This window comes from Microcaecilia unicolor, chromosome 5, assembly GCF_901765095.1.
Source record: "Microcaecilia unicolor chromosome 5, aMicUni1.1, whole genome shotgun sequence".
NCBI classification, from domain to species: Eukaryota; Metazoa; Chordata; class Amphibia; order Gymnophiona; family Siphonopidae; genus Microcaecilia; species Microcaecilia unicolor.
The window spans coordinates 5,369,480-5,392,523 of record NC_044035.1 but is presented as its reverse complement, the minus strand read 5'-3'; the positions used below and the strand labels follow the sequence as shown (position 1 = coordinate 5,392,523).

Below are 23,044 nucleotides of genomic sequence, written 5' to 3'. Positions count from 1 at the left end.
TCTTGGTGCTGATCTGGTGCACTGTGTTTGCAGTCCTGTACCTTGCTTCTGGGGGATCTACTGTTGCCAGTAATGGAAAGGAGGAGCCTGGTAGCTCTCTTGCAAAGTTTTCTCAGTGTCCCCCCACCCCAAGTTCAATTTTCACTGCACAGGCGTTTAAAACTGTCTATCACGTCGAAGAAAGGGGCAGATGATATACCAGTTGCAGAAGCAGAGTTCTGTAGCAGGCTGAGAAAGAGTGGTGGAAATGAAGATATTCCTAGCGGGAAGATCTGGGGGGTGATTGCTGCCTAGAAAGGGTCAGTGGGAGGCAGAGATGACAGATGCTGCTGTGGGAGTTTCTTTGCTGACCACAGAAATCTGTAGTCAGTTAAGGTTGGAGTAGATTGGTCATGCTCTCCTTTTTTTTTTTTTTTTTCTCACCAAAAGTTTGAGGATGTATCACTTTATTGATCCTCAGGACAGCAAACATTTGTAGCACCAAAGCAGGATCCCTTGGCTAAGATGGATAGAGTCGAGAAGGTTATGGAACCCTCCCTCTCTTTCTCTAGCCCTTCCCCTTAAAGGAGATATTTTCAGAGGTCAGCAAAGAGTTTGTCTCTAGCCCTGAGCTGGTTGAAGAGGAAGTTACTTCAATAGTAAATCTTTTCTGGAAGGAGAGGTTGTCAAATCTTATTGCTCAGGTGGTCAGAGTTCTGAGGATATCAGGTGACCAGATGACAGTAGTGTCCATGCCAGGAGATCTAATCCTCCTGGGAGGACCTGTAGGATGGTGAAAACTGTTCTGCTTCATTAGCCAATTAGAGATTTGATGCAGGAAACCTAATCTTTGCTGGATTCAAGAATTCTGTAAGCTTCAGCCATTAATAGGCTCTACCCATTGACTAAGATGAAGCAAGAAAATCTTTTGCGAGTCCCAACTGTGTTGTTGTCTTGGTGGTTGCATGACACACCACTAGTCTGATAGAAGGATGCATCATTCTCAAAGTCCCCTGAGATCAGAGATTAGAAACATCTCTAAAGTGAGCCTTTTGAGGAGGGGAGTTTCCTTGAAGACCTCCCTTTTTGGAGGTAATGCGGCATGGGTCTTGCTTCACTGGATTCAGCATGCACAGGTCAAAGGTATAATCCAGGGATCCATAATGGAGTCAATAGAAGCTTTTCTGGCTGACTTACTGTGTGATCTCATTTATATAACTGTAAAATTTATGGCTACAATAATGACAGGTCACAGAAACCTGTGGTTGAGAGATTGGGTGGTGGGTACCATTTTGAAAAAAACAACAACTCTACATTACCATTTAAAGGCCAGTTATTGGTTGGGAAGACACAAGGCAGTGCTTCCCAGAGGACAGGGGTTGCACTATAGCCAGGGAAGTGAAAAGATTAGATTCAAGCTCTTCAGGCAAAATAGATAACTAATAGATCAGAGGATCATCAGGTGTTAGTTTGTGTCCCTCCAATGTTAGGGGACATAGTAATAGCCTGCAGGTAACAGGATATAGAGGAGGAGGAGGGACTTGAATGCCTGGTTGAATTAACAGCAGGTGAACATTGCATATGATATAGGTAAGTGATTTTGGGAGCTCTTTTGCTTGGATCCTCCATGTTGCTTGTTCAGGGCTAGTGTTGGTAGTTATGCCTCCAGAAGCTCTCTTGGTTGGATCCTCCATGTTGCTTTTTCACAGTTAGTGCAAGTCAGAGCTAGTGTTGGTAATTATGCCTTCAGAAGCTCTTTAAAAAAGTGGCTTGGGTAACAATCTTCTACAGGTCACCCTCCAAGAGGAAACATTTTTTGGACCAGGTCTCAGAGGCTAGCTTGGAAATGCCTTTGGGAATTCCCTCTCGTCATGACACTCCCCCCCCCCCCCCTCAAACATTAGGCCTGATTGATCCAGTTTGGAAGTCAATAGCAATACTACTCAGTTGGTTTCCTCCCTTCTGATGGAGATTAGTTTAGTCAGGGGGGTTGTCTGGAGTGGACCCCTTTACTTGCAACTGTTGGAGTCTTTTCGTTGGATGATTGGTCTCTACTCATGGGGATCTTCCCATTGTCCTCAGGGTAGGCTTTGGATATGCTAAAAACTTGGCAGCTTGGTGGTTGTCAAAGCCTTGATGTCTCTTCTAGTGGTAATGACATGTACATACTGTTTTAACAATATGTTTTACCACATATAATTGAAGATTTTCCTGTTGTGGTACTAAAATAACATTTTGCTGATATCTACCATTTTTCTTTATTCTTAGATCTCCCATGGTGGCTTCTTCTAATTCGTCAAAAAGCATTGATTGGCAAGCTCCCTGGAGATCATGAAATATATAAGATCATCAAGATAGCAGTGATTCCGTTGGCTGAAGCAGAGCCTCAAGATCTTGAGTTGGAGGTACAGTAAAACTGTAAAAGCTTGACATTTCATGGAAAATGATGATTCTTAGGATTGGTATTAAGGAAACTTTATGCTTGTCATTCTGGCTCCATTTTAGCTATATAGCTATTCGGTTGGCTGATTTAACAGTATTTTCCCCTAGTATTTTGTTTCTAGTTGGCTGTTTTAGGATTGCCAATCATTTTATTACTGTAGCTAGAGATGCTGATGAGTATACTGTATGACAAAAGTTTTAGGATGAACTTAGCTCCACCTACTCACCCACCCTATTGGTGCTGTTTTTATGTAGACTCATGTTTAGTATATTCCAGTGGCGTAGCCAGACGACCAGTTTTGGGTAGGCCTGAGCCCAAAGTGGGTGGGCTCAAAATTTTCTCTGCCCCGCCCTACCCCACCTCAAAATATAAATACTTTAGCTAATTAGGATCCCCAAGCTCTGTCAGCTGAAGACTTTCTCTGAAGGTGGCCAGAACTCCCTTTTACCAAGCTTGGCAGGCAGCAGCAATGACCCTAAGCCACTGATGCTGGCAGCCCACACATGCTTAGTTGTCGATGGCTCAAGGATGCTGTTGCCAAACGCAGAGCTTGATAGAAGGGAGTTCTGGCCACCTTCGGAGGAGATCCTTAGCTGGGGATGCTTGGGGATCCTCACCAGCTATACAGCAAGGGTTAGGACTGGTGTTAGACCTACTTGGCCCAGGTCAGAAAATAAAGGAGGGCTCCCCTCCCCGATTCCCTCTCCTCTTTGCCTCCCTTCTAATTTCCCACCTGCCATTACTATCACACCAACAGAACCTCACCAAACACAGAACAAGGGATCACAAATTAGAAATAAAAATATTTAGATAAAAATTGAAAGGGAACCTCAAGAAGTTAAACATAACATTACTGCAACACTGGAGACATAAAACAGAGATGCATTTCCTTTTCTACAGAATGCAATACAAAGACATTTGCTATGCACGTTTCCAAAAGGTAACATATTCCATTTAAAACATTCAAAATAAAATGCTTTGTTTCTACCTTTGTTGTCTGGATATTTTTCCATCTTGCTGGTTCTAGTTTCTCTTTTCTGCTTTCCTCTCTGCTAATTCTTCTTCAAGCGGTTGCAGTCCATTTATCTTTTCTCCTCTCTCCTGTCTGTTCCCTCACTATTCCTGCCTCTGACATATTGATCCTTTTTCCTATCATCCCTCCCTCCGTGCAGCATCTTCCCCCCCCCCCCCCCATCTTCCCTTACCCCCATGTAGGATCTTTCGTCCACACACTGCCTGCCGTTCAACAACCTCCTTGCAGCCGCTAAGCCGGAAACCTCTCCTCTGTCGCATCTTGACTGGGCAGAAACCGGAAGTTGTGGCAGAGGAGAGGCTTCTGTGTTAGCGCTTAGCAGCTGCAAGGAAATTGTTGAGCGGCGGGCAGCATGTGGGAATCGCTGCGAGCCTGCGACCATCACCAGTGGAAAGCTACTTGCAGGAACACTGCTGCTGGGCGAGCCTGACCTCAAATTGGGTGGGCCTGGGCCTACCCGTGGCTACGCCCCTGGTTTATTCAGTATCTTGATGTCACCTTTCAATTGCAGCTTCATGTATGTTTGCCCCTTCTAAATTAAACTCCTTAGTTTAGTTCTCCCCAGTCATGTTCTCATTGTTTTGATTTAAAGTCACTCATTTGATTTTCTTTGTATGCTGTCTTGCTTGATTAGACTGTGAGCTCCAAAGAGCATGGTGTCGCAACTGTCAGGAATGGTGAGCCCTTGGACCAAAGCCAGAGCTTTGGCAGACAAATCACCTGGGCTGGCACAGGCAGGAATCAGAACAGACTGGACTAGGATAAACTAACAGACTCAACAAGGCAGGACAGAGGTAACTAAACACAATGGATAACACAAGAACCGGATCCAGACGAGGCAAGGAAAAGAAGGCAAAGGGCCAGAACTGGAACCCAGACAGGACAAGGGCACGACTCAGAACTGGATTAAAACTGGGACTGGGACCCAGAAATGCAAGACAAGGCAAAACACGGAAGTAGATTAAAACTAGGTCCAGAAAAGGGCTGGACAAGGCAAGGACTGGATCCGGACGAGACTGAAAGAGACAAGACAAAGCACACCTAGACAGGGTAGGAGATAGGCAACAAGAATAACAGAAGCAAGGCAGGAACAGGATTCAGGATTCTCAAACAGGCTTGGCTGGAACAGGATTCAGGATTTTCCAACAGGCTTGGCTGGAACAGGATACTGAAAGGGACTGGGACAGAACTAGCTCAAACATAGAACAGGAGCAGAATCTGGCTCAAACACACAACAGGAACAGAACTTAGCAGAAACAGAGCTCAAGAGCCAGGAAGCAAATATATCAGGCAAAGGATTAAGCAGACTAAGGGAGGACAAACAAACAAAGAAGCAATGTGCTTACCAGCATCCACAGCTGGAAGGGAAAGGCCAGGCAGATTGAGAGGCAGCAGACACACCTCTGTATAGCAGTGAGGTAACTAAGGACAATGCTGGCTTCTACAGACTCTCAGCATTAACAGACAAGAACTACACATACAGGAAACAGAACAGGGAAAACAGGCACAGAGCTTGGCTAAACACAGAGATTGGCTTAAACACGGAGCTTAACTATAGCAAGAGTCAAAAGCAGGGCTAGACTAAAAGCAGAAGCCAAGGGAAGTCAAACAGATTCAGACACCAAGGGCAGGGTGTGGCTGTAGAGCCAGGCCTTCAGGATCAAGGTTCAAAAGCAAACTCACAGAAACAAAACAAAGCATTGAAACACAAGACTCAGGGAAACACGGAACAGACCTTCAGGAGCAAGACTCGGGAACAAAGCCAAGCAGGGATATGACCTATACAGGTAACACAGATTAAAAGACCTCTTGCAAAGGCCACGTAGGAAAGGTCCCTAGGTCCTTATAAAGGAGTAGGCTGATGATGTCACAAGTAGGAAATGAAACAGAAGCAGGGAGACCAAAGCGAAGCTTGGCTTACAGAAAGAACAACAGGAAATGAAGCAGAGCGACCAAAGCGAGGCTTGGCTTCAGGGACACCAAAGCGAGGTTTGGCTAACAGGAAGAACAACAGGAAATGAAGCAGAGAGACCAAAGCAAGGCTTGGCTTACAGGAAGAACAACAATAGGAAAAAAGGCAGACAGAGAAACAGTAGGTCTGAACATAAGGGCACAGCCACAACCGTGACATGTGAGCTGTGCAGAGTACTTCATACACCTTTTAATGTAATACAAATAATTGTACTTGAGCTTTGAAGTCTGTGAATAATTAGTGTTCCATTACTGTCCTGTATAGTTTTTTTTTTAAATTGGGATTTATTAACTGCCTTTAAGAAGAGATTCGTCCAAGGCAGTGTACAGCAGGTATAACTTGACATAAAACTTATAATTATTTCTAACAGCACAACAATAGTGTAATGATTAAATGTAGGCATAAACACAATCAACGAGGTAAGCTTGGAGATAGGTAAATTGAATCCTAGGCATTGGAATCACATGATACAGTTTTTTAGAATTATACACATTAAAATAGCATAGAAGAACAAACATAACAGAAATAGGATAAATTTGTATTGTCCTCTGCATTCTTTGAGGTTAGAGAGATTGTTTCAATTTGTTCCATTGTTATTGAAGATATATTTGTGTATTGGTTGGGTATTGCAGCCTGCTCACTTGATCACCACAGACTGCTGAAAGACTAAAATACTACAGATTCTTTTAGATTTGTATTGGGTAAATGAAACTCTTTATTTGCACTTTAATTGGAGAGTGTATAAGTCACAATTGTTACTGCATCACAATGATTAAGAAATACACACACTAATTGAGTACATTACTAAAGGAAGGCTATAGAAAAGTAAAATAAGAAATATATATATATATATATATATATATATATATATATATATATATATATATATATATATATATATAATTGGTCAGGAATTACATCATTCAGGCCCTTATCTCATCAGCTGGGGGGCCCGTTGCAGCGAAAAACCTAATGTCTCCAGACCAGGAACAAGTCTTTTCTGCACGATGCGTCCATCCACAGAATGAGCCCCAGAGTTCTGCCACAACAAGCCCCTTTTTTAAGCTAAAACTTATCCAGAAATGTGCATGGGGATGCTGTCACAGTCTCTCGGTTCAAGAAAACAAACCTCTGGCCAGGTGACTTATCTCCCGAACCTCAAGAGTACCCGCCTCCACCCCCCCCCCCTTCTGCACAAGCTGGCCTCAGGGACTTACATTGTTCTTGAGAGGTGCCTTACCTCCTACACCTCCCTTCTGCACAAGCTAGCTTCAGGGACATACATTGTTCTTGAGATATACCAGGAAAGTCACTTTTGGGTCAAAGACAGGGGATTTTAAAATGTATTATCGATTAAAGCAAGACTGAAAAGCAATTTTTAATATCTTCCATCACAATTTGGTAGAGAGTCTACTAGAGTGTCTGTATTTTCAATAATGAGACCAATGGAATGGAATAAATTGCCTGTGCTACTGTGATGGGTCAGAGATGGTGCAAGCTTTAAAAAGCAGTTATGTTTCAACAATTTTATTAGTGATGTTACAAACATCTTATTCACCAAACAATAAACTTAACTTACAATTGCATAACACGTAACTAACAAAATCAAGCTAAGTAAGCTAACAATTTCACCATCCACTTTTATCCTACCCCCCCAACTCCCATCTTCCCTAACCCCTCCTCCAACTGAATAGTAAACATTTCTTAAGATTATGTTCAGTAGTAATAACTTCACCAATAGTACTCAAAAAGTAATCCCTCTCCTAACAAAACCTCCCTTCCTCCCAGTAACCCAACCCCAACGCCATAATAGAGGGATTCTACATCCTCTAGCGTGAAGCTTATATTAGGGTATTATACTGCATAATAGGGGAACAGAATTGGTACCCAAAATATAGAAGAAAACAGGGTGGATTGGGGAGCATCAAAACTATGAGTTGGAACTGGTTTGAGGAGAGCTGTGGACCTCATGAAGTACCAAACTTTTGGTTTAAATATTTACCATTTTTTCACCAAGATTAACAGATTGTAAAAATGAATTGTTCGGAACTGGCAGTACACTTCTCCTTCCAGTAGGAGACCCAGTGGCATACCAAGGGTGGGGGCGGTGGGGGCGGTCCACCCCAGGTGTCAGAGGTTGGGGGGGGGGGGGGGGTGCTCCGCCGGTGCCCCAGTCCTCACCTGCTCACCAGCTCTGTGGACAGACTACCCTCTTCTCCTGCCACCCGGCACCTGACCCAGCCTTTTAAAAATGTCTGTGAAGCGGCAGCACAGCGCCTCGCGTCTGTCTGCTCTGCATGTAAAGGAAGCAAATCACCTTGTCGGCCCGGCCTTCCCTCACTGTGTCCTGCCCTCATGGAAATAGGAAGTTACATCAGAGGGCGGGACACAGTGAGGGAAGTCCGGCCGACAAGGCGATTTGCTTCCTTTACATGCAGAGCAGATAGACTTACAGATTTTTTTTAAAAGGCTGGGTCAGGTGCCGGGTAGCAGGAGAAGAGGGTCGTCTGTCCACAGAGCTGGTAGGCAGGTGGGGAATGGGGAGGGTAGGGGGGCTCAGATGGGAGAAGGGGACTGGGTCGGGAGGAGGATCAGATGGGAGAAGGGGACTGGGTCAGGAGGGGAATCAGATGGGAGAAGGGGACTGGGTGGGGGGGGGGCTCAGATGGGAGAAGGGGCCTGGAACTGGGGTCTGAGAAAGGGGCAGGAGGGAGAATGGGGCCATGTCTGGGGCAGGTGGGAGAATGGGTCTGGGGCTGAAAAGGGGGGCCCTAATGCAAGGCATATGGATGAAGGGGACTAGAACTGGGGGCTGAAAAGGGGCAGGGGCTGAAAAGGGGACAGGGAGAAGTTGCTGGGGCTGAAGCTCGGCACTGGTGGGAGAAAAGGCAAGTCACTTAACCCTCCATTGCCTGCCGCATTGAGCCTGCCATGAGTGGGAAAGCGCGGGGTACAAATGTAACAAAAAAAAATAGTGGGGCTGAAAAAGGGGGGCAGGTGGGAGATGTGGGCTGGGGCTGGAACTTGGGGGCAGAGAGAGAGGGGACAGATCTTGGATGGAAAGGGAAGCGAGAGGGAGGGCAGACCCTGGATGGATGGGAGAGGGAGGACAAATGGTAAATTGAAAGGGCAGACAGTGGATGGAAGTGGGGGAGAGAGAGGACAGATGGGCAGATGGTGGATGGAAGGGACAGAGATAGAGGGCAGACGGGCAGATGCTGGATGGAAGGGGCAGAGATAGGGCAGATTTGGATGGAAGGGAGAGAGGGGGCAGACATTGGATGGAGGGGACGACAGAGAGAGAGCGAAGACAGATGCTGGATGGAAGGAAGACAGTGAAAAGAAGATGAGGAAAGCAGAAACCAGAGACAACAAACTGTAAATAAAATATATATTTTTATTTTTTGCTTTAGGATATAGTATTGTAGCTGTGTTAATAAATGTTTATAAATAGAACATGTAAATAAGGTAATCTTTTTATTGGACTAATTTTAATACATTTTTACTTAACTTTCGGAGAACAAAGCCCCCTTCCTCAGGTCAGGACAGGATACTGTAACAGCTCTATACTGTATTGACCTGAGGAAGGAGGTTTTAGCCTCTGAGAGCTAAATGTATTAGTCCAATAAAATGGTATTATTTTACTTTCTATATTTGTTTTATTTCTATTTGTTAATTTGTAAAGTGGTGATTGGTACTTGTTAGTTTTTTTCAAATTTACATCTGCTGTCTTTATATTTTGCACAGTACTAGGGGACAGTTTCTGTTTCTGTGATGTTGCATTGTATGCAGAGTCTGGCATTGGGGGTTCAGTTTAATTTTTGTCTAAATAGAAAGTTTATGATTACTTATTCTATAGTGGATTAGGGTGTATCTGTGTTTGTGAAAAAGACATGGCTTTCAGTTGGCATTGACTGTGCAGGATTGACGATCTGTACTACCTGTCTGGTTTCGTTTTACAATAGGTGAATTGATGTTCTAGTTCTCACTGTAGTGTTTAAGATGTTTTCCTTTTCCTTGTGTGACTCGTAGAAATGACTGCTTTATGGTATGCTAGAATTGCTCTATAGGTCCTGAGTGTTTTATATTCTAGGTTTGCCTAGTACTGGATTTTGGAAGGGGGGTGTTAAAGAATGAACGGTGTCAACTACCCTAGGTACGCCACTGAGGAGACCCAAGTAACATCCCCAAGACTGCCATCCAGTAATTGCTGACCTACAATTTACAAACTGTCTACTGCAGTAGATGAAGGTAGAATTTATAGTCACACATATTTTATTCATTTGGCCATAAAGTAGGATGGTGACAAAAAAAAAGTATACGAAACCTTAATAAGGAGGTAGAAATCCCAAATACTCTTCTTTATTCTCTGTGGGAAGAGTTACTACTACTACTACTACTATTTAGCATTTCTATAGCGCTACAAGGCGTACGCAGCGCTGCACAAACATAGAAGAAAGACAGTCCCTGCTCAAAGAGCTATGTAATAAAAGTGAGCCAAGTATAGGACAATCAAGCCATTGTGACATCACTGATGAGGTTGGCTCTTATTGGTGGCCTGAGGCATTATGACATCACAACATTAGCTCTGGTTACAAGAGACTACTACTACTACTATTTATCACTTCTATAGCGCTACAAAGCATACGCAGCGCTGCACAAACATAGAAGAAAGACAGTCCCTGCTCAAAGAGCTTACAATCTAATAGACAAAAAATAAAGTAAGCAAATCAAATCAATTAATGTGAACGGGAAGGAAGAGAGGAGGGTAGGTGGAGGCGAGTGGTTACGAGTCAAAAGCAATGTTAAAGAGGTGGGCTTTCAGTCTAGATTTAAAGGTGGCCAATGATGGGGCAAGACGTAGGGGCTCAGGAAGTTTATTCCAGGCGTAGGGTGCAGCGAGACAAAAGGCGCGAAGTCTGGAGTTGGCAGTAGTGGAGAAGGGAACAGATAAGAAGGATTTATCCATGGAGCGGAGTGCACGGGAAGGGGTGTAGGGAAGGACGAGTGTGGAGAGATACTGGGGAGCAGCAGAGTGAGTACATTTATAGGTTAGTAGAAGAAGTTTGAACAGGATGCGAAAACAGATAGGGAGCCAGTGAAGGGTCTTGAGGAGAGGGGTAGTATGAGTAGAGTTCACTCTGGCTGATCTAGAAGGGTAAAAGAAAACCCCGGGGAAGATGAAATGTGTCTCATTTTTTCTCAATTCATCCCCCTTTTATTCTTTCCAGCGGATGTTGTAAGGAAATTTTATGAAAGAGGTTGAGGATGTCTTGGGGCAAAATCTTTCTGAAAATCTTAACAGATCAGGACTAAATACTACTACTACTACTACTTAACATTTCTAGAGCGCTACTAGGGTTACGCAGCCCTGTACAGATTAACATAAACTGACATAAAGGACAGTCCCTGCTCCAAGGAGCTTACAATCTAAAGGGCGAAATGTCAAGTAGGGGCAGTCCAGGTTTCCTGAATAGAGGTACGATGGTTAGGTGCCGAAGGCGACATTGAAGAGGTGGGTTTTGAGCAAGGCTCAAATTTGGTAAATATATATAAATATAAATTTGGTAAAAACACACATTGAATTTGAAAATAGGTCATATTGGACGGGAAGATCCAGGTTTTTTTTAAAGACTTGCTATCCAGCCCCTATGGTGGTCCTTCAGGGCTGCTTAACGTGAAGAAGAAATAATGCTCAAGAGAGTTTAAAGGGAAGGGGGTGGAAGTACAAAACTGATGGGACAGCGGATGGATCAGGACTTAATCCAGGTCAGTAGTGCCAGTAAACAAAGTGACTAATTTAGCTAAAGTCATCCTGGAAGAGAAAAGTCTTAAGATCAGTTTTGAATTTAGGTAGGATCCAGAAAAATGAACTTCTCCAGAAATGGGCCTATGCATTTCTGTGGGAGAAGCAGTTCCAGTTTCTGCCTCATAGAAACTGTAATACATTGAAACATAGCAGCTAGGGAATTGCGCCTTTTAAACTGCTTCTCCCCTCTTCTCTACTCTCATGGTCACAGACGTAGAGAGAGTAAGCCCAGAGGCGTAGCCAGACTCAGTATTTTGGATGGGACTTTCCATGCGCACGTGCCCCAACCACACACTACAAATATCTTCCCAGAGATATTTTTAAGAACATAAGAGGTTTCTTATTTTTTCACCTACCCCACATCTTCTCCCTCTCCTCTATGGTGTCCCAGCATTTGCGCTCCTGTCTCTGAACTCCATCCCTCCCTGATGTCGGTACAGGCGTCCTCGGCGCCTGCTAAGAATCATTCTCGCTGCTTGCGCCGGCCCCGTAGGCTTCCATCTGCCATATCCTGCCCTCGCTGATGTCATTGCCTGTTTTCTGACTGGTGGAACGCGGCAGATGGAAGCATTTCGGGCCGATGCAAGCAACAAGAATGAATCGCTGCAGCTGCTGAGGACACCTGTACCGAGACCGGGAAGGGAAAGGGTTCAAAGACCGGAGTGTAGTTGCTAGGATGCTGCAGAAGAGATGGGGGAAGAGAGCAGTGTGGTGCTGCAGCTGGGTGGGCCTGTGCCCACCCAGGCCTACCTGTAGTTACACCACTGGAGTAAGCATGGAAGTACTTCCATGAAGTGTGATTTGTATGTTTGCCCCACTTTGCCCCCAATGTTGCCATACTTCTGTTCCCGCCGGGCTGGCTCTAGTGAGTCAAATGTATATGTGTTTTTGTTGGAGGAGTGGCCTAGTGGTTAGAGTGGTGGACTTTGGTCCTGGTGAACTGGGTTCGATTCCCACTGCAGGCACAGGCAGCTACTTGTGACTCTGGGCAAGTCACTTAACCCTCCATTGCCCCATGTAAGCCGCATTGAGCCTGCCATGAGTGGGAAAGCGCAGGGTACAAATGTAACAAAAATAAAATAGATACTATTGGAGATTCTACGTGGAATGTTGCTACTATTGGAGATTCTACGTGGAATGTTGCTATTCCACTAGCAACATTCCATGTAGAAGGCTGCGCAAGACGTCAGACTCACAGAAGCAGAAGCCTGTGCGGCCACATTGGTGATCTGCAAGGGCCGACTTCTACATGGAATGTTGCTAGTGGAATAGCAACATTCCATGTAGAATCTCAAATAGTAGCAACAGTGGAGGAGTGGCCTAGTGGTTAGGGTGGTGGACTTTGGTCCTGGGGAACTGAGGAACTGTGTTGGATTCCCACTTCAGGCACAGGCAGCTCCTTGTGACTCTGGGCAAGTCACTTAACCCTCCATTGCCCCATGTAAGCCGCATTGAGCCTGCCATGAGTGGGAAAGCGCGGGGTACAAATGTAACAAAAATAAAATAGATACTATTGGAGATTCTACATGGGACATTGGCACTCTGTGGTTAAACTGGAAAATCCATCTTTTGAAATGTGTTGACAGTGATATAAAATGGTTTGATATACCCTATCCCTCTCCTCTGGAAGTGAAAGACACATATAGACAACACAGATGCATACATCATAGGAGTTGGAAAGAATTCCATGAGCCATGCTCCACTTGTTTCAATAAGGTGTTTGCAAACATCTCTTCAGACAGTATTTTCCTTGTTCAGTTTAAATAATGAGTAATCTGCCATAAATAATGGATTGTGTTGCTTTTAATATTTCAGCTTTGTAAGAAGCATCACTTTGGAATAAACAAGACTGAGAAAATAACACAGTCTCCGGATGATTCTAAATTTCTCCTAAAGACTCTTACTCAGATAAAATCCAATGTGTCTGCTCCTAGTAAAAAGAAGGTAAGGATTTGATTCATTTAGTTGAATAGGTACCTGATTTGAGGGAACAGCCTTTCCCGTTTTGTTTCAAGCAATTGTTATTAAGATTGGGCAAGTAAGGTGAGAATGATGATCAGTGAACCAGTTTTTATTTTATTGGGATGAAGTTCGTGGGAAGTAGGGTCGTGAGGCTATCTCAGTGGTTTAGGTTCTGTTGGTAAGTAGGAAGGGATATGGGACAGTTATTTTCTTTAATTTCTAGATGGAGTGGAAAGGAGGGAGGATCTTTGAATATCTCTAATCTCTGCAGAGGAAATCACATGATGTGATACCCACCAACCAGCCTTCACTGGAGTAACCCCCACACTTTGGAATGCACCCCCACAAAGGCTTTGCTTAATTGAAAAGTATCTGTACTTCAGGAAGCAGGTGAAAGCTTAGCTGTTTTTTTCATGTTTCAACGTTTTTTTTAATTGAAAACAGTACAAAGATAGAGGTTTTACAAATGAATCCGCGAAAAGGCAATTATGTTTAAATCTTTTTATTGACATATAAACAACATCACTTCAAACAGGAGTTAAACCGAATGAGATACATAAAGTCATCTTCTCCAAAGTACCATCATACATTTTACTTTTACCCCACCCTCCAAACTCGTACCCCCCTGGGTTCTACTGACACCTCTCTTGTGCTGTAATAATAGCTGCATAGCACTAAAACTTTGCTGCGATGTGAAAGTGTCCACATAGTCTTCTGTGAGGCATCCAGGATGATATGCACTATTAGCCAATACCTAAGGTTACATATCAATGAATGCCTGGCGCTGCCGCGGGCTTAGCGGGGTTTTATGTTTAATTCTTCTATTGTAATGCCGTGACAAAACTTTACCCGACATGATCCACATACCAACATCTCCACCGGTCCTATTATGTCTGTCTAGAAACAATGTACAATTTCCTCCCAACCCCCACCCTCTCCCCCCTCTCCATCCCGCCCGCAACACAAGATAACACTCCACAGTCTATCCTACGTTCCTATGGCACTGTCAATTCAAGAGTCTACTGCGTGCTAAGGGTTGTAGTGTGTCCCAAAAGTTCGCCCATGTTTTTTGGAGCGCCCGACCCTCTTTGGAGTCCAGATCCTGAACTCCACGTCTCTCCAGCCTCAGCAGCTCTATCATTTGTGACCTCCATGCTCCAATAGATGGTCCTCTGTGTTCTCTCCAATGGAGGAGGATGACCCGTTTTCCCATCAGGACAGCCCGCTGCACGAACGAACAAAAACCTGGCAGTGTGGGTTTAGCTGGTTTGAATTCTCCAAAAAGAAGTAAGGGTTGTCTCTGGATTGTGCACCCCCAATATTTCTTTGTCTCATCAAGGATGAGAGTCCACAATTTTGACACATGGCGACAAGACCAAAACATGTGAGCCAACGAGGCAGGGGCCACCGCACACCATGGGCAGGCATCTGAATGACCAAAGCCTGCCTTGAAGGCCCTCGTTGGGGAGACGTACAGTCTCAGGGCAAATTTATATTGCATCTCCCAGAATCGGGCAAAGAGAGATGTTCCGAGTATGGAAGTCAAAAATCTGCTCAGTACATCTCCTGTGATCTCGGCCTGCAAGTCAACTGCCCATTTTCGTGCTCTGGTATGATAGTCTATGTCCTCTGTTGAATCCTGCAGGAATCTATGATGGAATTTTAACGGGACTGGATTTTGTGCTCCCAGTGTCAGAGCAGTATTTAAGGTGTCCTGGACATGCTCACTCAAGTTACGCCAACCCAAAGCTGTGATATAGTGATGAATTTGTAGATAGGCATACCGGTCACATTCAGTCAATCTAAATCGAAAAGGCAATTATAAGACTGTACTCATTAAAGATCAGATGCAATAAGCTGTTTTTAAATATTATATCTCTATCCCCCCTTCTGTTCATATGAAACATTTAAACATTTGGCCTATAACAACAGACCAACTGCATTTAACTTACTGAATAAGCTGTAATTCTGAAGCACTCTCTTACTATTTGGTGTTTCCGTATTTATTTTGTTACAGCATTCTTATTGATGAATCAACAGAACTGATCATTAACATGTTCAATAGTCGGTAATTTGAAAGCAAAAACAACCTGTTATCAGCAAAGTCGTATTCTCGTCATCAAGGTTATAGAATTTAACTCCTCATGCAACTCTTTCCTCCTCCCTCCACCCGAACTGCCAACCCCCCCTCCCCACCACCTACCTTCTTCTCTACCTGCATTCTGAAACTCCCTCCTCCCCTGCATTCTGAAAGTCCCCACCTGCCTACCAGCTGCGTCGACAGACGACTCTCTTCTCCCGGCACCCGGCACTCAGCCTTTAAAAAATATCTGTGAAGAGGCAGCCCAGCGCAGCGCCTCGCGTCTGCTTTGCATGTAAAAGAAGCAAATCGCCTCGTCGTGTTGGCCCTTCCCTTACTATGTCTCACCTTCTGATGTAACTTCCTATTTCCATGAGGGTGGGGCACAGTGAGGGAAGGGCGGACGCGACAAGGCGATTTGCTTCTTTTACGTGCAGAGCAGACGCGAGGCGCTGCGCTGGGCCGCCGCTTCACAGATTTTTTTTTAAAGGCTGGGTGGCGGGAGAAGAGGGTCATCTGTCGACGCAGGTGGGGACTGGGTCGGGGAGGGGGGGCTCAAATGGGAGAAGGGGACTGAGACAATATTTTTCTCCTTGTATGCCAGATCTCCACACACTAATGGAGCTGAACATCACGCTTTAAAAGAAAGGACTACTTGGCGCCCTAGCACCAATTGAAAAAAATGAGAGAGAGCTGACCAGAATACCATACAAGAATGAGGCGCCCGCCAGTGCACATTTTTTGACATCTATCTGTGTCCACTACTTCCGTGTGGTATGCTTGTCTCTGGGAAAAATAGGCTGTATGTACTGTTCTGAAATGACATTCTTGAAGCTCTGCACTATGTACAATCTGGGTGCTTCCCCCAAGTGTTGTCACAATACATCCTGACTCCAACGAACCAACACTTCCTGCACATTTCTAGTCGGCTTGTGCTTCCCCAGCTCCTTGTAGAACCAAGACACCGAAACTTGCCCTGCAGCATCCCCTTCTAAGAACTTCCGCAATTTTTGTCCAAAACCCAATGATAAACTATCCTTCGGGAGGGTTGTCAAATAATGTGATAGCTGACGATATGCGAAAATTGCTGCTGGACCCCATGCACAGTGGCGCATAAAGTCTTGTGCTGAGACCACAGCATAAAACTTTCCAATACTGTCACCCCCCTGGTTCTCCAGACTACGAAAAATTGAATTCTCTCTACCTGGCATGAAATCTGCATTTCTTTGCAGAGGTAAAAGTACACTGCTAGTCTGGATCTGTCCCCACAACTGAAGCAATTCCCGCCACAAGGACCATAGAGGTCGAAGCAGAACACTACCCCGCACTCTCTCAGGAAGAGTTTGAAGGGAGCATGCAGTAAATAATTTAGATGCCAAAGGCTGAAATAGGCCCGTTCCATGACCAAGTCCATGTAAGTAGTAGTGCCTAAGATCCAGTCCTGTAAGTGTCGCAATAAACAAGCCTGATTATACATGCACATATCGGGAAGTCCTAAGCCCCCTTGAGTCTGAGCTCCAACCACATGCTGCCATTTCACCTTGTTTATTTTATTTTTGTTATATTTGTACCCCGCACTTTCCCACTCATGGCAGGCTCAATGTGGCTTACATGGAGCAATGGAGGGTTAAGTGACTTGCCCAGAGTCACAAGGAGCTGCCTGTGCTGGGAATCGAACTCACTTCCTCAGTTCCCCAGGACCAAAGTCCACCACCCTAACCACTAGGCCACTCCTCCACTCTACCTTGGGCTTCCTACCTGCCCAACAGAACTTTGCTACTATCCTTTGAAGTATGGTCAGATCACTCCGTAGTAAACGAATCGGAAGCAACTGTAATACATATAGCTACCGTGGAAAGAGTATCATGCGATATAAGTGTATTTGGCCTAAAAGAGATAAAGGAATCGAAGACCACAGCATCAGTTGTTCTTTAGTATCTCTAAGCAGCTTTGAGATATTGAGCCAGATTCATCGGCAATTGAATACCCAGGTAGCGAAATGAACCTTGAGCCCAACGCAATGGAAAGCTATCACCCAACTAATTTTTCAGCCCCTCAGTGCTTGCCAACACCTCTGATTTTGTGAGATTTAGTTGGAACCCAGAAAATCCACCATACTCCGTTAGACTTTCCATAAGATGTGGTAAAGACTGATGAGGGTCAGTTATAAGTATCAACAGGTCATTGGCAAAACCTACAGACTTAAAAACAACATCCCGGACCCGCACCCCTCGAATATCCGCGTTGCCCTGGATTTCCTGTAGCGATGGGTCCAGCATTAGGACAAAGAGGAGCGGGGATAGAGGGCAGCCCTCTACCTAGTGGTTAGTGCAGTGGACTTTGATCCTGGGGTACTGAGTTTGATTCCCACTTCAGCTCCTTGTGACTCTGGGCAAGTCACTTAACCCTCCATTGCCCCTGGTACAAAATAAGTACCTGAATATATGTAAACCGCTTTGAATGTAGTTGCAAAAACCTCAGAAAGGTTGTATATCCAGTCCCATTTCCCTCCCCTTTCCCTACTAATAGGAAACGAATCTGAGAGTAAACCATTAGCATACACTTGCGCTTTAGGCTCAGCATATAAGGTTTGTATTGCCTGAGCAAAGAATCCTGTAATACCATAGACCTTCAACACTTCAAAGAGGAAACCCCACTCCACCTTATCAAAAGCCTTTTCGGCATCAAAACTGATTAAAAGCGCTGGAGCCTTCTCTAGGTGGCCATCTCCAATGCTGCCAGTATTCGTCTCATATTCTTCGCAAATATTTCTGCCACAAGTGAATCCCACCTGTGGTTCCACTACCAGGAACGGGAGAAATCTCGCCAGCCTGTTAGCCAAAATCTTTCCTAAGAACTTAGCCTCCGCATTCAACAAAGAGATGAGGTGATATGAATCTGGGTGATTCATTGGCCTACCCGGTTTCAGTAGAACACTAATCTGGCCCGAATTAAGATGAAATGGCAAGCACCCCTGTTGAATAGCTGCATTAAACACCTCTGTCAATATGGGACTGAACTTAGATTGCAAAAGCTTATAAAATTCATTCCGCAGTCCATCTGGCCTGGGGGCCTTACCCAAGTGGCTTTGTTTGAGCACCAACTCCATCTCCTCTACATCAGTAGGCTCGTTCAGCAATCCCAACTCCAAGTCAGACACCTTAGGCAAGTCAATACTTGAAAGGTAGGCTTCACTAGGCAGCGTTGACTCGGTTTGTGGTGTATAGAGCTGCATGAAAAAGTCTTTCAAAACCATGTTAATTTCGACATCACTATGTACCAGGCCTCCTCCAGCATCTGTCAATGTAAGTATTTTACGAGTGCCCACTGTCAGACTGTGAGCCCTTGTGCCTTGATCCCACACCTTAGCTGAGTCCAACGTCGATGTCGGAAGGCGGCTGGACAACCCCGAATCTTCGCCTGAGAAGGCTGCCGTTCCCTGGAAGTTGAGCCTCCAGGTGCGGGCGGTCTACAGGTCTTCTGGAACCACGCGGGGTTGTCGCCCAGGAAAGACACGGGTGGAAAACAGATACGCAGAAGGAGGTAGTTAGGATCTGGTCCGCAGTCAGGGCAGGCAGCAAACAAGCAATGGTCAGGATTCGGTCCGAAGTCAGGGCAGGCAGCAAATAAGAGTCCAAAACAGTCAAAGGTCAAAAATCAGGAACAAATACAAGAAGGTCCAACTGCACTGCAACTACCCAGGAACTGAATGGAAGCCGAAGCACAGAAGGACTGAAGGCAAGGCTTTAAATAGTAAGGCAATCAGAGTCAACCATCCTCAGCTGAATCCAAAATGGCTGCCCCCACAGGAGATCTCAAAGGACCAAATTTGGGCTTCCTTCCTGTCCTCATTACTCCAAGATGGCTTCCTAAGAGATGATCTATCCAAGATGGCTGTACCCCTAGAGCTATCCAAGATGGCTGCGGCCATTGATCCAGCCAAGATGACGGCTGCCAGAAATAGGAAACAGACACAGACCCTCCTAAGACTGATCTTCGTCCCTTTCAGACGGAACTGCGGGATGACCTAACCGGGAGGAGCGTCAAACAGGTGAGGGACGTGACACTCACACTCCTAGCTACCATTCTAGCCAAGAGCCTCCCACTTTTATTTGCAAATCTGTAAAGCTTATACTTGTAATATGCAAAGGACTTTTTGGCTCTCTCATGTAAAAGCTCATTCAGGGCTTGTTGCGCTTCCTTACCCAGGTTGGGGCACGATACAGCGCTGCGTATGCCTTGTAGCGCTATAGAAATGCTAAATAGTAGTAGTAGTAGGTTGGGGCACGATCTGAAATAGTAATGGGACCAATACCTGACTGACAACTTTCCTGAATCGTAGAAATATCAAATAATAGATGATCAATACGACAGTAGGAATCGTGAGAATGAGAATAGAAAGAATAATCCCGATCTCTAGGATGATGTAATCTCCACACATCACACACACCTAATGAACGCGCTAGCTCAACCAGAGCCTTCGAATTCTTGACGTCCATACCCAACACCGCCCCAGACTTATCCAAAGCTGGGTCAAAAGACGCATTAAAATCACCACCCAGCACCAATTTACCATAAGGGTCAGATTGAACAACCTTACCAAGCCTGACAAAAAAACTCCCCCTGAGATTCATTGGGCGCATAAACCACCACCAATGAAAAAGGTAAATTATTCAATAATACATGCAGCACCAGGAATCTACCAGCAGGATCTCGTCTAATCTTCACCACCTGAGTCTGCAGAGAAGACTGAAGCAGGATTGCAACCCCCCGTTTCCTTGATGCATCAGTAGCAGAAGCGCAAATGACATGTGGGTAATGATAATGGTTCAAATATTTCTCATGTTCCTGCTTTAAATGAGTCTCTTGAAGAAATACCACATGTGGTTTATGGAACAACAATTCCTTAAATATCTTTTGACGCTTTTGAGGAGAGTTCAGACCCTTAACATTATATGACAATGAGGAAAAAAGGCCCATTTCTGAAACCAATGAAACGGACGCTAGCAAGGTATTGGCTTTCTGCAATTAATGTTTTGAAAGGGATTGTTAGGATAAATGTGTTGTCATGCTAATGAATAATTTACATTGTTGTATTATGTCTAATATATCAGTGTGTATGTGTGAGAGAGAGAGTGTGTGTGTGTGTGTGTGAGAGAATGAGTGAGAGAGAGAGAGTGTGTGTGTGTGAGAGAATGAGAGAGAGAGAGAGAGAGAGTGTGTGTGTGTGTGTGTGTTTGTCTGAGAGAGTGTGTGAGAGACAGAGCGATAGACTATGTGTGTGTGACACAGAGTGTATCTGAGAGACCTGCTGTCTCCTGCATCCATGTCCAGCAACTGTGCTCTGTCCTCTGCATCCATGTCCAGCAACTCTCCTCTCTCCCCTGCCCTCCCCTGTATCCATGTCCAGCAACTCTCCTCTCTCCCCTGGCCCCCCACCCATGTTCAACAGCTCTCCTCTCTCCCCTGCATCCATGTCCAGCAACTGTCCTCTCTCCCCTGCATCCATGTCCAGCAACTGTCCTCTGTCTCCTGCCCTCCCCTCCATCCATCCATTCATGTCCAGCAACTCTCCTCTCTCCCCTGCCCTCCCCTCCATCCATTCATGTCCAGCAACTGTCCTCTTTCCCCTGCCCTCTCCCCCATCCATATCCAGCAATTTTTCTCTCCCCTGCCCTCCCCTCCATGTCTAGTGATTTCTCCTGTCTCCCCTCCCTCCCATCCATGTCCACTGATTCTCCTCTGCCCTCCCCTCCATGTCCAGTGACACCCCAAACCCCACCTTCCCCCCCCCTCCGGGTTCCAGTTCCAACCCCCCCTGCCCGCCCTCTTCTCCCTCAACAGCTCTCCTTTGTTTCCTGCTGCCCAGCCTTAGCTTAAAACTCATTTTACTAACCTGACTGAAGCAGAGTACAGCCGGCTCGCCTTCAGCTTTCCCCTTCTCTCAGCTGTGGTCCCGCCCTCATTTCCTGTTTATGCAAGGGTGGGACGCTGAGAGAGAAGGGGAAAGCTGAAGGCAAGCCAGCTGTACTCTGCTTCAGTCAGGTTTTTTTTTTTTTTTGTTACATTTGTACCCCGCGCTTTCCCACTCATGGCAGGCTCAATGCGGCTTACATGGGGCAATGGAGGGTTAAGTTAGTAAAATGAGTTTTAAGCTAAGGCTGGGCGGCAGGAAACGGGCTGGAACTCATAGGAGGAGGGGGGGGGGCTTGAACTCAGAGGGGGTACCATTAGGAGGCTGCCGTTCTTCTTTTTTACCGCTGCCGTTCAGCTGTCAGTGAGGGAGAGAGCACCGCGGGGGGGGTGTGTGTGTGTGTGAGTTGTCGCGTGTGTCGCTGAGGGGGAGGGTGGGTGAGGGGGGGTATGGGTGGGGGACGGGGTCCAGTGGTGATTCGGGAGGGGCGAGGGAGAGAGCACCGCGGAGGCGGGGGGGGGGGTGTTGTCGCTTGTGTCGCTGAGGGGGAGGGCTGTGGGCGTGGTCCAATGGTGACTCAGGAGGGGCGAGGGAGAGAGCACCGCAGAGGTGGTGGTGGGGGGGGGGGGTTGTCGCATGTGTCACTGAGGTGGGGGGGGGGGGTTCCCGGCGTTCCTGGCAGTGTTGACTCCGGCTGTTTTTCTTTGAAGTTCGGGCACGCGGGTTGGGCTGTTCTTGTCCGTTGGTGTTCCTCGTGCTGCTTTAGTGTGTTTGGTCAGTGTTGCTTGTGATGTACCAGGAAGTACGTGACGTCAATTCAGGAGATGGATACAGCAGGAGCACGAATTTTATTTTATTTATTGCATTTGTATCCCACATTATTCCACTTATTTGCAGGCTCAATGTGGCTTACATAGTTTTGATAACATTGTCATTTCAAGGTGACATATACATTTATTATTGTGTAGAGGTTAGATGAGGATAGAAGAAGGAGAGGGGTGCTTAAGGTAGCTATAGTTGATGAGTTATCTTAATTGATTGGATTGTCGGGTGAATTATTGTGGCTATTAGTTCTCATTGTATGCCTTGCTGAAGAGATATGTCTTAAGAGATTTGCGAAAAATAGTTGTTTCGCCGATAGTTCTCAAGTCTGTAGGCAGTGCGTTCCACATTTGCATGCCTAAATACGAGAATGTGGTCGCATGCATCTGCTTGTACTTTAGTCCTTTACAACTGGGGAAGTGCAGGTCGAGAAATTTGCGGGATGATCTTGTGGCGTTTCTTGGAGGTAAGTCTACGAGGTTTAGCATGTAGATTGGGGTGTCTGAGTGAACGATTTTGTGCAGAATCGTGCAGATCTTGAACGTAATGCATTCCCTAAGTGGGAGCCAGAGAAGCTTCTCTCTCAGGGGTTTTGCATTTTCATATTTAGTTTTTCCAAATATGAGTCTGGCGGCAGTATTCTGGGCAGTTTGTAGTTTTTTGATGGTCTGTTCTTTGCAGCCCGTATATAGTGCGTTACAGTAGTCCAGATGACTTATTACCATTGACTGTACCAGGGTACGGAAGATGTATCTCGGGAAGAAAGGTTTTACTCTTTTAAGTTTCCACATGAAGTAGAACATCTTTTTCGTCGTGTTTTTCATGAATGCTTCAAGGCTTCACTTTCTCGTCTTCAGAACATTGGAGGTGCTTTTCATTATATAGGAAGTGTAAATCAGCACTCATTTATTCTTCTAAATACTAGCTTGTTAACTCTAATAAAACAGGGAAACCAATGTAGACCCGAACCTGATGAAGAGGGGAAACTCCCCCCCCCCCCCCCCCAAAGTAGAAACATCCCCCACCCTCC

General features: G+C 45.5%; 1 protein-coding gene across 1 annotated transcript in view; it reads left to right on the top strand.

The window, feature by feature from the left end:
* INPP5F (inositol polyphosphate-5-phosphatase F) overlaps positions 1-23,044 on the top strand; it is a 182,596-nt gene that overhangs the window by 60,711 nt on the left and 98,841 nt on the right. Inside the window, exons 3-4 of the mRNA XM_030202612.1 lie at positions 2,248-2,384; positions 13,052-13,180. Coding sequence (XP_030058472.1) covers positions 2,248-2,384; positions 13,052-13,180 — 266 coding nt within the window. The remainder of the gene's footprint in view (positions 1-2,247; positions 2,385-13,051; positions 13,181-23,044) is intronic.